The sequence below is a fragment of the Gavia stellata genome, unplaced genomic scaffold, assembly GCF_030936135.1.
Source record: "Gavia stellata isolate bGavSte3 unplaced genomic scaffold, bGavSte3.hap2 HAP2_SCAFFOLD_42, whole genome shotgun sequence".
In the NCBI taxonomy this organism is placed as follows: Eukaryota; Metazoa; Chordata; class Aves; order Gaviiformes; family Gaviidae; genus Gavia; species Gavia stellata.
In genome coordinates, this window is record NW_026776913.1 from 1,365,473 (window position 1) to 1,382,518 (window position 17,046).

Genomic DNA, 17,046 nt, shown 5'->3' on the forward strand with positions numbered 1-17,046 from the left:
TGGCTATTGAGCAAGGGAGCACTTCTGTGCCTGCAGGGAGGAACCACTGAGAAAGAGAAACCTCATTCTGTGGGTACCAGGTCAGGGCAGCTGCTCAGTTGCTGGGCCAGGACTCTTCTTCTGGCCTGGGAAGAAGGGCTGGAACTGAGGGGGTACAGCCAGTCTGTGGGGGACACCTCCTGGAGCTGAGACCAGGGCTCCTGTAGTTCCACTGACCTCCATTTCCTCCTTCCATGGTGAGCCTCCAGCCCTGGGGCTAACGGGGAGGCTGAGACCCCTCTCTGCCCCCCAGGAGCTGCTGTGCCCGTCAGAGCTGCTGGGGCAGTGGGGAGAGCTCCCAGAGCTCTGCAGCAGCCTGCAATGGGCACTGGCGTGGGGCCAGCCCAGACTGGGCTGCTCTGCTGGGCTGGGGAGATGGGAATAGCTGGGGAGGAGCTGGGCTGGGCTGGAAAGTGCCCGTGAGAGGACACCACCAATGTTAGATGAGCTGTGTGACCATGCAGGGTGAGGACATGCTCCAATGAGTGTGTGGTGCAGAGCCAGAGCTCATGGGAGGGAGCCAAGACATGCAGGAGCAGGAGGCAGAAGGCCGGTCTGTGCCCTTGGTGGCCTGGACAGAGCAAGAAGGTGCCCCAGGACTTTCATCACCCCCCCGCAGCCTTTCCCATCAGCCATTTTCAGCACTGGCCACCTACTCCAGTTTGTGGGGGAGGTTTGCTCTCTCGCCATTTTCTTTCTCCTGCTGGTCTTGGTGCCTGTGTCGGGGGAAGAGCCAGCTCTGCCCCAGCCTCTCTTCTTACCCAGACCTTGGCAGAGCCCAGAGCAGGGCTGTCTGCAAACCATTGTGTGGGACATGGCTGGGGCTGGGCTCTTGGGGGCTGCCAAAGCAGGACAGCTGGTGGGAATGGACACTGCGATCTGGCATGAGGAATCTGGTGGGCTATGTTTCCCCACCCCACACATATCCTGTTCTGTGCAGTGTCTGATGAGGGGGGCTGTGGCGGCACGTGTTGGGCAGTGAGGCTGTGCTGGTGCAGGGATGGGTGACAGATGGGAGCCACAACGCAACGATCAGGAAGTGGAAACAAGGACAGGCGATGAAGGAGGAATTTAGAAATATGGCCTGAGCGTGCAGGCATGTGTTTAGGAAAGCCCAAGCTCCCCTGGAGCTGAAGGGGGCTGCAGGCAATGTCAAGAGCAAAATGAAGAGCTTCCGTCACTGTGTTTGCAGTAAAAGGCTGAACAAGGAACATGCTGCTGAATGGTGGGGGGGTGGATGGGTTCATAACAGCAGAGATGAGGCTGAGGCACTCAGTCTGTGCTTTAGTCTGTGCTAAAAATGTCTCCCAGGGCTCTGCTCAGTGAAGGGGCTCAAGGAGGAGGAGAGCATGTATTGACAGGAACCTCATGAAATCCCACGAGGACAAGTGCCAGTTTCTGTCCCTGCAGGGGACTAACCCTGGCAATGGCACAGGCTGGGGGCTGCCTGGCTGGGAGCAGCTCTGTGGGAAAGGTCTTGGTGGGCAGGGAGCTGGACAGGAGGCAGCCGTGAGCCATGGCAAGCAAGGTTCAATTATCTCTGCAGTACTCCAGCGCTGTCCCAGAAGGCTCTGCACCGTTGTACACACCCCACCCACTAAGGCTGTACCTTAGTGCACACACTATGAACTCTTCTGCAGCACGCTATGAAAAACCTTCTGGCTGGTTAGAATACATCACACGCCACTTTTGGGAAGGTTGAGCTGCCAAAGCAAGCCTGCGGATGATCCCCTTTGAGTCCAGGCCACAAGGGCAGCACATGGGACTCAAAGGAGGCCTAGGCAAGGAGCCACGTGCTGCTGGGTGTCAGGTCTGCTCGGAGGGGCTAGTGCGGATCAAGGTGTCCGTGAGCCCGGCCTGCTCTCCGGCCTGCCACAGCCCGTCAAGTGGCTGTAGGAGAGGAGCCCTCACAGTCAGCACCCAGACATGTCCCATTCACCTGCCTCACCCCTCCCTTTCTTTGGGCACAAACAGCTGATGACTGATGAGGGCTGGGCTCTGTTACTCACAAACAAGGCAGAACTGGATGAAAATGTCAATGCTGAGGGCAGCCATGGCTGCAACGATCAAGCAAGAGAAGACAGACAAACAGCAGAACGACAGCCTTGCACTGAAGGAGAGCGGACTTCAGCCTGTTCAAGATGTGCTTGTCAGGCTCCTGGAGAGCCAAGATCCATGGAGCCCTCCCTGAAGATGAACAGGAACCGTCTGGCTGAAGAGTTCAAAGACCAGGAGGCAGTGCACAGAGGGTGGAAGGGGAAACAGACTGGCAATGAGGCAGATGGAGACATGACCTGTGTGGGCAAAGGTGGAGCCAGAAAAGCCAGCCTCAGCGGGGGCTGGAACTAGTGAGGGATAAGGAGGGCAACGCCAAGGGCTGTTGTAAGTTCACTGGCAGCACAAGGAGTCAGCTGAGGAAAATGTGGGCTCAGGGCTCCGTGGAGCAGGACACGTAGTGACAAAGACATGGAAATGGCTGTGGAGTTCAAGCTTCCTTTACCTTGCCTTCTTCCAGTAAAATCTCACCCCAGGTCTCCCTCATCCCCAAATGGATCGCTTAAGCTGGCTGAGACACACACAAGTCCATGGAAAAAGATGGGATACACCCAAGGGTGCTGGGGAAGCTGGCCAGTGTCCTTGCAAGATTGTGCTTGTCTGTCCTTGAAATTTCAGGGCCATCTGGGAAGGTTGTTGATGGCTGTGGAAAGGCAGATATCGTACCCATCTTCAAGAGGGCCAGAAGGAGGATTTGGAGAACTACAGCCCAGTCAGCCTCACCTCATTCCCTGGGAAGGTGATGGAGTAAATCCATGCATTTAGCACAGTCCCCCTAGTCTCCATATAGCCAAACCCCTGAGACCTGGAGTGGGTAAATGGATCATAGGTAGGTGGAAACTAGATTGAACCATGCAGCCACAGCGCAGCCAGTCACTCGTGGCCTCCATCAGTGACCAACACTTAGGCAATAGAGTTTGCTATCTTTATCCATGTCCTGAACAAGGGGACAGAGCACACACTCGGCTTGTTTGTGGATGATGCCAGATGGGGAGGGAACCCCTGAGAAACCTCACGTAGATCTATCTGACCTAGGTCATGTCCAGAGGTCTTGTACACTCTAAGTTCCTCAGAAAGTCAATGAGACTGAAAGGAAGGAAGGAAGGAAGGGCTGAGAGGCAGAAGAAGAAATATGAAATATGTCAATAGAGAAATAGTAGTTTCTCTGAACAAAGTAACTCCTGAGGAGCTCTGGTCTTCTGCAGGAGACCTCCTGTCCTGACTGGCAGTGGCCAGTCCCAGGCAAACACCTCAGCTGCACTGGGCCTCTGCAAGTGGCACTTATGTCCATGGTCAGGCAGCTGAGCTCTGCCTGGAAAAAGGAAGAACTGCTTGCAACTTGTCAAAAACACACGAGCACCTTTTCACCAGCTGAGAGAATTGAATACTTTTACTAAAATGACTATGTTTTCCCACCGTGCCAAAATGGGAATGTCCAGGAAGCATATTAATTGCAGGAGAAGAAATATTGATCTTCCCCTGCACTTGCCTTGCCGGGACTCTGGCCATTATACTGCGTATTTAATCTCCCAAATCTTTCCATTTATCCTGATAAAATGACCAGGTCTAAAGGCATCTTCTGAGCAGGCTATCTGGACAGATGCCCTTTCCATTGCTCTCCTGTTCCACCCTCCCCTTACTCCTTGCTCAGTCAGACCCCTCTCAACCACCCAGGTGCTGCTTTGAGCTTCAGGGAGTTAGAAGCCTGCCCTTGTCTTTCCGCAGTCTAATTATCTCTTCAGCCAACTCCTTCATTGTGTTTATCTCTATCCTTTCCTATCGCTCTGTCTACGACATTTCTAGTAAGGTTATCCCTTGTGGATGGTGAACCCCATTGGAGGCAGCTTGAATGGAGCATACAGTTGAGGAGAAGGATAAAGTTTATTAAACTTTACCATGCTTTCCTTCTGTTTGCTGGCAATGAAGAGATAGGCAGCTGTGCCTGTGTGCAGCCAGATCTCTAAGGAAAGCAGGTGGGAGTTGGTGCAAGAGAGGCTGTAACCTCCAGCTGCAGACTTGGGTGGAGAAGTCTGATGTAAGGAGCTCTGATGCAAGCCCCAGGTGGCCCAGGAGAGGAAGGCTGGGGCTGGGGAGGTGAGGAGGAATGTTGTCCGTGCAATGCCTGACCTCAGGGAGCCCACTTTTCCGACTTCATTTAAAAACCCTGTGCATCAATATCAATTGCAAGATGTTGTTAACAGTTTTCCTGTGTCCAGAAAAAAATAAAAAAAGAAAGCCTTAATAGGAGAAATTCTTGTTTGACTAGCTGTTCATACGATTATGTCTGTTAACTGCCCTCCTGAAACCTCTCCAATTAGCTGCCCACGTCTTGAACACTTGTAGAAAATAATGGGAAGAGACATGGCTTCTTTTGTTTTAAGAAGCGCCATGGTGCATTTGGTGCTGAGTCCATGTACCTCAGGCACTGAGAGGGAGTTGAAGAACGCTCTCAAGAAGTCAGTCAGATGCAAGCTCCACAGTTTCTTGGAGTCATAAGGGGTCCCGTTGAGAGACATTGCTGACAAAGCCTCCCCAGGGGCTGGTTAGAGCAGAAAACAAGGCAGTGATGACAGGTCAGCAAAGGCCATGTAAAGGCGGCTCTGCTTTGGAGTAAACCTTCATGTATTACATTCAGCCAAAGGGCCCAGGCCTGGCGCCCAGCCCCTGGGAAGGGAGATCCTTTTCCCTCACACGTTGCTCGGGGCTCTTCCTGGGGCAGTGTGGTCGAGGGACATCCCTCCATCACACTGCCCCAGGAAGATCCCTGAGCAAGTGCAAAAACACGGTTTGAAACCTGCCAGGCTCCTGGGTAGGGAAGAGGAGTCCATGAGGCCCTCCTGCTGTAACGATGAAGTTCCTACTGGAAGGCCCTGGCTGGCACAGGCAACAGCCACAGCCAAGGGGAGGAGGACGTCAGCTCTGTTGGGGGCTTTCGGCATTGCCAGCTCCCTAGACCATCTCCACCCAAGGCTGTCCTATGGTGTGTACGCCTGGCCCTGTTTCCTTGAAGGCTGTGGACACTCCATCCTCTTGTTCTCACCTGAGTATCTCACTGCCTTTACTGATTCCTCTCCGCCATCCCTGGCTGTTCCTTGAAGCACAAAGCCTTGGGCTGGCCCAGGCTCCCTCTTGTATCACAGCACTGCCCTTGGAGTGGCATTTCTTTCTCTCATGTCCAGTCTAAACCCACCAGGCGAACACCCAGCTGCCTCAGCACCCCCAAGGAGGGCACTAGACCCTGACCCCCATCTCTGCAGAGCTCTTCTGGGCACTCTCCAGTTCCTCCCGAATTGCCTAGAGCAGGAAACCCCACAGAGGGACACACTACTCCAAATGTGGCCACAACGGTGCTCACTCGATGAGGACGATAACTCCCACTGTCTGGGTGAACACATCATTCCTAATGCAGCTGATCTTTCTTCTGGTGAGCACGTGCTACTGGGTCATATGGCATCCCTCGTTGGGCCCAGGCCCTTCTGCTTTGGGTCCCTGCTCATCCAGTCGGGTACCAGCCTGCCCTGAGGTACAGGGTTATTCTTCTCCCCCCGGTACAGGACTGGTGGCTTCTCCTTGTAAATTCAGGAGGTTTCTGTTGGCTGAATCCCAGAGATCCTCAAGGTCCTCATGGACTGAGTCACTGTTTTGTCAGCTGTTTGTGCAAATGGCTCACCCTGATTGTGGTGTCTCTCACAAGGTAACAGCATGAGTTGCAGAGCACTACAAATGGTAAAATGAGGTATTAGTTTAATGGAGTCACTTTCCAATGTAGAATTTTCCATGCTGCCCATCTCAGAAAGAGCTACAGAGCAAGCAAAGGCAAGACCAGTGTGGGAAGAGCAAACACAGGTGGGCTGTTTGTATGCGAGGAGATAAGGATGACCAAAGGGCAGAGCTCTGATGGGGGAAAAGAGGGGAAAAGAAAAGAGAAGATGAAGCAAAGGACATGATCGAGGCTGTTTGGAGGTACCTGCCAAGCAGCTCTCCAGGTAAGCAGTGGTGACATGCGCAAGACAAAAAAGATAATCTGACCAAACTTAGGTTTGCTCACCTCCAAGGTGAAGCTGAGTGCTTTCCCTAGCATGGTTCAGGGAAGCCCTGTGGTGGAAGGAAATGTGCAGTCCCTCATGCTGCACGAGAGCCAACCTGCTGCTCCCAGCAAGGTCAGCTATCAAGTCACACCAGGTGGCTCAGAGTTTTATTTGTGTGAGGCTCGAAAACTTGCAAGGACTGACAGAGCACAACCTCTCTGGGCAACCTGCCTCAGGGCTTGACCCTCTTCATGGGTAAAGAGCTTTTCCTCCCATGTTTCAAGTGAAGTCCATTGGCCCTCACCCTCCCATCATTCACAACAGGGAAGGAGAGCCTGGCTGCCTCTTCCTGGTGATCTCCTGGTAGGTGTGGAAAGGCTGTCCCCAGGTGTCCCCAAAGGCTTCTCTTCTCTCCACTGAACAAACCCAGCTCCCTCAGACTGCCATAGTGGCAAAGCCAACCTTACAAAGTCATGTCTGAGATTTTTAGGGCATTTTGAGTTTTTACTGGCTTTCCCAAGGACCCCTCAGATGTTATAACATCACCACCCTGGAGTCATGAATTTCTGATTGCATCCCTCTCATTTGGCATCATGTTGCAATGCACAGGTATTTCAGGCTGTGAGAAGGGCCTGTTCTGTCTGAAAACAAAGAGTCATCCACAATGAAACTTTGAACATAAAATGTTTCAGTCCTTAGTGGCATCCTGACACCATTGAGAGGGTGTGGCTCTAGGGTTACCATGCTTGGTGCTAATCCAGATGCAGAGGAGGAATTGATGACTGCAAGAATTGCAGTAGCTATTATGAGAGATGACAGAATCACAAACCCATTCATGCTGGAAAGCACCTTCGGATGCCTCTAGACCAACCTCGGGCTCACTTCAGGATCAATACTGGAATCACCCCGAGTTCCTCAGCTCTTGGCCGAATGGAGTCCTGACAATGTCTCCTGGGGACTTTTTTGAGAGCCTTAGTGAACCTGCATCTTGAAGATCCATGGAGCCCTCTGAGGACATTCAAGGGGCCTTTGGCTGCCAAGTAAGAAGAGTCAGAGGAGACGTAGACTTCTGACAAGCTGCTGGCAAGCTCTAGCAGCTTCTAAGGAGCTCTGTCAGCTGTCCTTGATCAAGGGGTGCATTGCTGGGAGGCTGCGGAAGCTTGTCCTGATCTTGGAATGTTAACCCCTTCTGCTCTTCCACACGAGAACCACTGATGTTGTCCTAGGAGACCTGGAAAGTAGCAAGCATGACTACGCTGCTCTGGGTGTGATGGTCAAGGGCAGGAGGGTGCAGATGGTATTCTTCTCCATCCTGCTATTGAGGGGAAAAGGTTTGAAAAGAATTGGGCAGATCCTGCAGTCAGACAATTGGTTTTGCAACTGGTACCAGCAACAGCGTTTCTATAGAATGAGTCTCATTCTGAAGATCAACAACTGCATGTAAAAGACAGAATTGACCTGATGAAGTCAAGGAATCATCCAATATCTAATGTTGGAAGGGACCCATAAGGATCATTGAGTCCAACTCCCTAATCCTCACCAGGACTACTTAAAACTAAAGCACATGACATATGTTTTCAAGACGCTCCTTGAACTCTGACAGGCTTGGTACCGTGAGCACTTCCCTCGGGAGCCTGTTCCCATGACTAACAGCCCTCTCAGTGAAGAACCTTTTACTCATGTCCAATCTGAACGTCCCCTGACGCAGCTCCATTCCATTTCCTCGGGTCCTATCGCTGGTCACCAGAGAGGGGAGATCAGCATCTCCTTCTCCGCTGCCCTCCTTGAGGAAGTTGTAGACTGCGATGAGCTCACCCCTCAGCCTTCTCTTCTCCAAGCTGAACAAATCAAGTGACCTCAGCCACTGCTCCCAAGTCTTGCCCTCGAGACCTTTCACCACCTTGGTTGCCCTTCCCTGGACACACTTTAATACTTTGGTGTCCTTCTTCTACTGAGGTGCCCCAAACGGCACACAGCACTTGAGGTGGGGCCGTACCAGTGCAGTGCGGAGTGGGACAATCACCTCCCTCCACCAGCTAGCGTTGCTGTGCTTGATGCACCCCAGGACACGGGTGGCCCTTTTGGCTGCCATGGCACACTATTGACTCCTATTCAATTTGCCCTGAACCCAAAAACCCCAGATCTCTTTCTGCAGGGCTGCTCTTCAGCCTCTCCTCCCCCAGTTTGTATGTATAACTCGGATTACTGCATCCCAGGTGGAGAATCCAGCTCTTGCTCCTGTTAAATTTGATGTGGTTGGCGATTGCCCAGCTCTCCAGTCTATCCAGTTCTCTCTATAAGGCCTCTCCACCCTCAATCAAATCCAGACCTCCTCCTATTTCACCATCATCTGCAAACTTACTGAATTTATTGTATTACTGTATTCAGGAAGTCATGGTAGGTGGTTAAATCTGCTGGGAAACAGGCACAGGCATAGGACAGTGTAGGAAAGCCTGCGGTGGGGACAGCTGAGAGTCTTGGTGGGTCTGGGACCTCTCAACAACACAAGTGGGGTCCTTGTCCTCTTCCCTGTCACTTCGCCTCTTCCAAGAATGTCACCATTTCCTTACAGCCCCAGTGCTTTCTTTCCTCCTCATCCTTCATAGAGGCTGGGAGCTGTGCGACCGCTGTCCTGCACTTGTCATTGCGCACCCCACATCCCACTGCTCATAGGAAGAGCCCTGAGCATCCAGTGAGGGACAGGATGCCTTTTGCAAGTTGATGGGGGTCAGGACTAGGTCATCCTCCTTAGAGAAAGACATCAAGGGCCTGCTTGGCATCAGAGCCACCCCCACATTTCATTTGCCACCTCTTATCCATCACCTCTGACTTCCTCTTTCACCAGCCCCCAGGGATGGTCACCTTGTCCAGCGTTCCCTCCGTGGTCTCCAGTGATGGCTCTCGGTTGGGCTCACTAATACCTTCAGAAACATGGAGGTTTGCTTCTCCTTTTCCTTCTCTAGAGGCCTGATCAATCTTTCAGGATCTGCAGTTCAGGAACTTGGCTCCAGACAGCACTCGAACATTAAAAAAAGCCCTAACAAGCCAATTTTCCTGATTTTCTGGTTTTATGTGGTTCATTTGAGAGCTTTCAGGAGTGTATTCAAGGTGAAAAGAGTTCATCATTCACCAACAGGAAGAAAGAATTTATTCTTTTCCCACTTCCCTTTATTTTTCTGCATAAACCTCAAGTGATAGCAGCAATCTACAACTGATACTGAAAGAGAGCATATCCTAACTGAGGAGGAACAGATATGGAAGTCAAGAGCCTTTATGGCAGAAACTATATGTGCAGTCTTGGTACCTGCCACCAACGCCACCATTTCTATCTTCAAGCACGTGCGCCTTACAGCAGTGCTGTACAAACAGAGTCTTCTCAACTAAAGTCTGCAGCTGCGTGTTTCAGCCCCTTGGCACCAATTCCCACTGTTTCACCTGGAGAACGAGCTGCACACAGGCACAGAAGGAAGTTTCTTACTTGCCAACAAACAAAACCAAAGGTAGACATAGTTCAATACAACATAGAAGACATTCCTCACCTGTATATTAAGGTCATGTTACCTCCTCATAAGTCCACTTTCCACAGTGGATAGCCTTAGACCGATGCAAAACACATCATTGTGTGAACCACACATTCCAAGAGCACCCAAAACACTTTCTGTCCCCTCCCAAGCCCTTGCCCACCTCCCCAGGCCTTTGCAGGGGAGGGAGGTTGGAGAGGTAGCCTTGATGCTGTACCAGCACTGCTAAGCAAGAGCCAAAACAGCGGTGTGGTAGCAACAGCACTCCGGCTACAAATACAAAGCTGAGCACCATGAGGGCTGCTATGGGGAACGTTAACTCCACCCCAGCCAGGTCCAGGACATGGCCAAATCTCCAGGTGTGTCAAGGTCTCTCTGGACTGAAGCTCCAACAGTCCAGCTGTTAAAGCACGTGTGCCAATGGTCATCCTGAGTCGTGGTGCCTCCAACGAGATCAGAACACTACAGATGACAAGAAGACTGCTAGTGTAATGGAGCTGCTAACCAAGGTAGAAAGTACCGTGGTAACCATCTCAGAACCACCAAAGGAAGGTCCAAAGTGAAGCCAAGGCAGGGCCAGTGGGGAAACGGTGAAAAGGAGTTGGATTTTACATGGGAGGGGATAAGGATGATTGAAGAGTAGGGCTTGAGAGGTGGGAAAAGAGTGAAAAGGGGAATGAAAGGTGAAGCAAAGGGAATGATCAGGGCTGTTTGGGGATAGCTGTCAAGCAGCCCTGCATCTGAGCAACACTGCCTGGAAACGGACAAGCAAGCTGCAGCTGCTCTGACCATACTAACATCTGACTTACTTCCATGGTGGTCATGTGGAACTGAAAACTTTCCCTACTCTCATCAAGGGAAGACCCAGAGGGGAAGGAACTGCAGCATCATTTAGTTTTCCACTCTTCTGAATGGGACTCCAGGGGGTCTCTGCTCTGACCTCCTGCTCATGGCAGAAGCAGCTATGGAGTCAGACCATGTTGCTTAAGGCTTTATCCAGTGAAGGCTGAAAGCATCCAAGGACAGAGATGGCACAATGTCTCTGGGAAACCTGCTCTGATGCTTGGATGCCCTCATGGAGAAAATGTTTTTCCTTATCTCCAGCCTGACTAGTCCTTATTTCAACACTTGACTATTGTTGATTATCCTCCTGCCAAAGGTCACGGTGACAAGACTGGTTCCATCTTCCTGAAAACATCCCCTCAGTGACTGGCAGGCTGATATTCCTGAGGCCTTCCCTTCTCCAGGCTGAACAAGGACTTGTCCCTCAGTTCCTCCTCCAATGTAAGTCCTCAAGCCCCTGAGCATCTTGGCGGTCTTCCTCTGAACTCGCTCCCAGCTATCAACATGTTCCTTGCTGTAACGGGTTATTTCTGGCCAATAGCCCAGCAGCCACACAGCCGCTCACTCCCTCCTCCCCTGCCCCACATGAGGCCCAAAAATTTACATGGTAGTGTACAGATGTTCTAATTTGCTTTCTGTCCTCCAGCACCACCAGGGCCATATACGCAGAGCTGATCCCCAGCCAGGCAGACATCAGCCCCTACCACTGCAGGGCGTTAGTCTGTCCCAGGCACAGGACCTGCCATTTGGCCACCTTCTATCCCATGAAGGTTCTGACAGGACGGTCCTCCCACCTCTCCAGTTTCCCCTCTATGGCATCCCTAGGGCACAGCAATGGTCCTCCCAATTTAGGGTCATCGACAAACAAGGTGAGAGTTGCCTCCTCCAAGTCATAGCTACACGTATTAAACTGCACAGGTCTCAGCAGAGTCCCCTGTGCTGCCCCACAATGCCCCAGTATGTCCCAGTGGCCTCCAGGTAGACTATGACCCCGTCACCACTGCTCTCTCAGCCTGATCATCCAACTGATGTTTCACCCATCTGTTTGTCAACCCATCCAGACTGTAAGAACCTAACTTGGGTAGAAGAATATTGAGGGACACTATGCCACAAGTCTTGCTTAAGCTGAGGTAAACAACATCCACTGTTCTCCCCTCATGCACAAATGCAGCTACATCATCATGAAGGCAATCAAGTCGGTGAGGCATGATTCACCCTTGGTGAGTCCATGCTGACTGCTTTTGGACAAATTCTTCTCTTTCAAGGTCCCAGAAATGTCACCCAAGGGGCCTCTAACTGATGGCACACTCCTCACCAAAGGAGTACACCTGTACTCGGCGCTGGTGAGGCCGTACCTTGAATACTGTGTTCAGTTTTGGGCCCCTCAATACAAGAAGGACATTGAGGTGCTGGAGTGTGTCCAGAGAAGGGCGAGAAAGCTCGTGAGGTGTCTGGAGCACAAGTCTTATGAGGAGCGGCTGAGGGAACTGGGGTTGTTCAGTCTGCAGAAGAGGAGGCTGAGGGGAGACCTCATCGCTCTCTACAATTACCTGAAAGGGGGTTTCAGAGAGGTGGGTGTTGGCCTCTTCTCCCAAGTGACTAGTGACAGGACAAGAGGAAATGGCCTCAAGTTGCACCAGGGGAGGTTTAGACTCCATATTAGAAAAAATTTCTTTACTGAGAGAGTGGTAAGACAATGGAATAAGCTGCCCAGGGAAGTGCTGGAGTCACCATCCTTGGAGGTTTTCAAGGAACGTGTGGATGAGGCATTGTGAGACATGGTTTAATGGGCATGGTAGTGTTTGTAGGTTGATGGTTGGACTTGATGATCTTACAGGTCTTTTCCAACCTTAGTGATTCTGTGATTCTGTGATTCTGTGAAGTGAGCTTGTACAGCCTGGGGTTCCCTGGGCTGCACTTTTGGCCTCCTTCCAAGAGGGGTGCACCATTGCTTTGTCCTCACTCACAAGAGACCTCTACCAATCCCATGACCTTTCAAAAGGCATATTCCAAGGAAATGCTGACCTTCCCCTGTAACTTCAGTACCACTCTTCTGCCTGTCCTACGCTGTATTTCATTTCTCTGATCTTTCATTGACTTTCCCCTGCCCTGATACAAAGACCATTTCTAAAGTCGTCGTTTCAGATGCAGACTGCCTGGGCAAAGGCCCTTTCCATTATTCTCCAGTTTTCTCCTTCCCTTTCTCTTTGTTCGTTCTGGTACCTCTCACCTACGCTGCTGCTTTGAGCTTCAGGGACTAAAAGCCGGCCTGTCCTTCAGTAGTCTAATTGTCTCTCTTTAAGAGCCAACTCTTTAATTATGTTGATATTTACTTTTTTGTATCTCCCTATCTAAAGCATTTCTCATGAGATTATCCCTTGTAGAAAGTCAGCCTCATGAGACCTAGCTTGTACTTTACGTGTGGCTGAGGAGTGCGTTTTAATGTTTATGAAACTTTTCCATGCTTTCCTTCTCTTTGCTTGCAAAGAGGAACATTCCCTCTGTGCCGGTGTGCAGGCAGTTCTCTAAGGAAAGCAGGTGGGAGGTGGTGCAATGGCGCTGTAACATTCAGCTCCCAGAGTCCCGAGAAGTCTGACGGAAGGCAAAGTGAGGCAAGTCCCAGGTGGCCAAGGACAGAAATGGTGGGGCTGGGGAGGTGAGGAGCAAGGGTGTCCATGCAGTGTCAGGCCTCAAGGGACTGCTTTTCCTCCCCAACACTCTGGGTCAATATCAACTGGAGAATGCTGCTGTCACCTCTTCTTTAAAATGAAAGGAATAAAATGTAACATTTTAAAAAATGTATTTTTTATTAGGGGCACTTTGAAATCTTCCTCTTTAACTGCACTATGAAATGATTCCAATTAGTTGCACAAGTCTTGAAGACTTGAAGAAAGTGACACGCAGGGAAATAGCTCGTTAGGGCTTTCTGTACTTTAATGAACCCCACGGTGTATTTGGGCCTGTAGTCCATGAACCTCTGATGATGAGAGTGATCAAGCCTCTCAAGAAGTCAAAGGCAGAAGCAAAAGCTAAAGAACCTTGAAGCATTAATGGGTCCCACTGAGGGCCATTACTGACAGAGCCTCCCCAGGGACTCGTTAGAGCCGATAACTGGAGGCTGTGATTGCAGGGAGGCAAAGGCACTGTGCAGGTGGCTGTAATGCTGAGAAAGCCCTTGGATTGTTAGATGAAGCAGAAAGGCCAAACCCTGAGCCCCAGGCCCTGGGCAGGCAGAGCTGGTCCCTCACGTGTGGCTCAGGGCTCTTCCTGGGGGCAGGGGGATGTGAGGATGAGCAATGCCAAGTGCAGAAAAACAGCGCAACACTTCCCGGCCTCCCCAGAAGGGGCGAGGAAGAACCAAAGCCCAGAGCCTCCGGGTTTCTCCTGGTAGGCGTCAGTAGCAGAGGCACCTGCCATAGCCCAGAGGACAAAGACCTTGGCTCTGTTGGGCTTTGGGGAGGGTTTGGTGTTCTGCTGAGGGTGTCCAGTTAGTGCCAGGGGAGGGGCTCGCTTTGTGGATTAGGGTTTGTGTAGGGCTGTGGGGAGGGTGAGGGTCAAGGCTAGCATTTAATGGCAGGGATACAGGCTGGGAATTGGAGTGAGTAACAGGGTAGGAGGAGGAGTTTCTGGTTTGGGGCTTTGGTTTAGAGGTAAGGTTTGAGGTTAGGGATTAGAGCAGTGGATTCCTGTCAGGGTGAAGGGTGCCATATCAGGGTAGGGTTAGGGCTTCAGGTTACTGCTTAGAAAGAGGGTAAAGGCCTCACGTGAATGTTTTCTCAGTCAGTATCACAGTGGCATCAGGATTACCCAAACGCATCTTTCCTCTTCAAAACCTTTCATCTTTGTTGGCCAAACCTCTCTGCCCTCCTCCAAATCTTGTCCCAGCTCCCCCTGACCTCCCCAAATCTGTCATCTTGTTGGGGGCAGCATTGCAATGGCTTTTGAGACCTCAGAGTATCTGTCTCCCCACTGCTGGCTGCTCAGACCTGACCTCACAGCCAGCACCCAAGGGGACACAACGTGCTGCTGTGCTGGAGAGGCCTCGTCGCAGTCTGCCCAGCAGTGTTGAAGGCAGGTGATGCCTTCCACCACCCCGAGGTACTCTGCCTGCCTGCCAGCTCAGGCTCCAGAAGGGCTCCCAGACGTTGTGGGACGCATTTCCCACGTGGGTGCTTCAGCTCCAAAGGGCAGCGACCATCTCTTTGTGGGTAACTGAATCCAGCCCTGCATGTAGATTTTTAGGAGAAACTTGACAGCTCTGCAGAAAAGACCTCAATGTAATAGCTGGAAAAGTCTTCCTTTCCAGCATGGCTGGCTTTTCATGAAATTTCATGATTTTTTTTCATAGTTTTTTATTAACAGCAGCAAGAGCATGTACTGGCAAGCTGATTACACGCCCTTGCTCTCTGTTAATTGTTTTATGCAGCCCCTTAGCAAAATAAATTCTCTTACCTTTTGTTCAATTGGAGAAGCATTGCTCAGAAGAACTACTGTCTTTATATTGGCACATTTCATCTCTCTACTTCTGCCTCTCTCTCTTTTCTCCTTCCTCTGCCTATCCTATCTTCATGGAAAAGACTCACTGCATGACAGAATAACTCAGGTTGGAAGAGACTTGACCATTGTCTTGTCCGTCCCTCCTGCTCGAGGCAGGAGATGCTCACCCTGATGGCTTTGCCCTGGGTATGTCCCTCAGTGACACTCACCATCCCCACTGTCACTAGACACACACAGAGATCAGTTCAAAATCCATCCCTTGGTCTCTAAAAGGGCATGATGTGACAAGGAGGTTTTTGCTCCCAAATCCGTGGATCAATGAGCCCTTTTGGGCTTTTGTTCTTCTTAACACCAGCTTTGGAAGAAGAGCCAACCGTGCAGGCAGCGTGCAGGGGAGATCCCATTTTATTACAGAGCTAGTGTGAGAGAGTCAGATATGAGCCAGAGTTACACAAATTTCTCTGAGGTGTCCAGATGAGAGAGAGCACATTCCTGCCTCAGGTGTAGCGGGACAAATCCAAAGAGTCATGCAGGAAAATGATAGGGAGAAATAACAACAACAAAACCAGCAACAGAGTGAATAAACAAAGCTCTAACACATTACAGGATGCACTGGGAATCATGTGTGAAGAGAGATGGCAGGTCTCAGCTGTTGAAAAGTGTCCGTGAAAACCATTTCTTCATGGCATCCTTGAGCTCCTGGTTCCTCATGCTGTAGATGAGGGGGTTCACTGCTGGAGGCACCACCGAGTACAGAAATGACACCACCAGGTCCAGGGATGGGGAAGAGATGGAGGGGGGCTTCAGATTGGCAAACACTCCAGTGCTGATAAACAGGGAGACCACGGCCAGGTGAGGGAGGCACGTGGAAAAGGCTTTGTGCCATCCCTGCTCGGAAGGGATCCTCAGCACAGCCCTCAAGATCTGCACATAGGACAGCACAATGAAAACAAAACACCCAAAACTGAAACAAACAGTAACCACAATAAGCCCAACTTCCCTGAGGTAGGAGTCTGAGCAGGAGAGCTTGAGGATCTGTGGGATTTCACAGAAGAACTGGTCCAAGGCATTGCCTTGGCAGAGTGGTAGTGAAAATGTATTGGCTGTGTGCAGCACAGCATTGAGCAACCCACTGCCCCAGGCAGCTGCTGCCATGTGGACACAAGCTCTGCTGCCCAGGAGGGTCCCGTAGTGCAGGGGTTTGCAGATGGCAGTGTAGCGGTCATAGGCCATGATGGTGAGAAGAGAAAACTCTGCTGCAATGAAAAAGAGAAACAGAAAGACCTGGGCAGCACATCCTGAGTAGGAGATGGCCCTGGTATCCCAGAGGGAATTGGCCATGGCTTTGGGGAGAGTGGTGGAGATGGAGCCCAGGTCGATGAAAGAAAGGTTGAGGAGGAAGAAGTACATGGGGCTGTGGAGGTGGTGGTCGCAGGCTATGGCGGTGATGATGAGGCCATTGCCCAGGAGGGCAGCCAGGTAGATGCCCAGGAAGAGGCAGAAGTACAAGAGCTGCAGCTCCCGTGTGTCTGCGAATGCCAGGAGGAGGAACTGGGTGATGGAGCTGCTGTTGGACATTTTCTTCCTCCGGGCATGGGGAACTGTGCAAGGAGAAAAAGGCAGTGACAAGTTGAGAAGGACTTCTCTGACTTCCCCCTCCCTCAGCTGAACGATGAGTGAGTCAGCTCACTCCCCAACCCCACCAACTGAGCGACATGGTGCCTCACAGTTTAAAAAAAACCTGAGGCATCTACCTGCCATGAAGACACACCTGGCGCTGTGTCCCCAGACTTGAAGTCAAAACAGAAGCTGACCTTCACCCTCCACACCAACTCCTGAGATTGAGAGCACCACAGGCAGGTGTGGAAATACATAATATGTCTGTGGTCTGAAAAACTGAAGCAAGGAGAGAAAGGCTGATGGGTATGAAGTGAAGCCTTCCCCTTACCCAGCCGTGCTCTCCACCTCACAGATAGCAACACTGCAGGGCACTTGTTTTTAGCATATTTGTTGTGTATCGACTGTAGGACACATGCACTGGTCCTACGCTGGAGGTCCAGCTG

At 51.2% G+C, this 17,046-nt stretch overlaps 1 protein-coding gene across 1 annotated transcript; it reads right to left on the reverse strand.

The window, feature by feature from the left end:
- Positions 1–1,845: 1,845 nt before the first annotated feature.
- LOC132321455 (olfactory receptor 14J1-like) lies at positions 1,846–16,180 on the reverse strand (the record flags this gene model as incomplete). The annotated part of the gene is made up of 2 exons (XM_059834950.1): positions 1,846–1,929; positions 15,719–16,180. Coding segments are annotated over 2 exons (546 nt in total), but the record flags the coding sequence as incomplete, so codon positions are not given.
- Between the last annotated feature and the right edge of the window lie 866 nt (positions 16,181–17,046).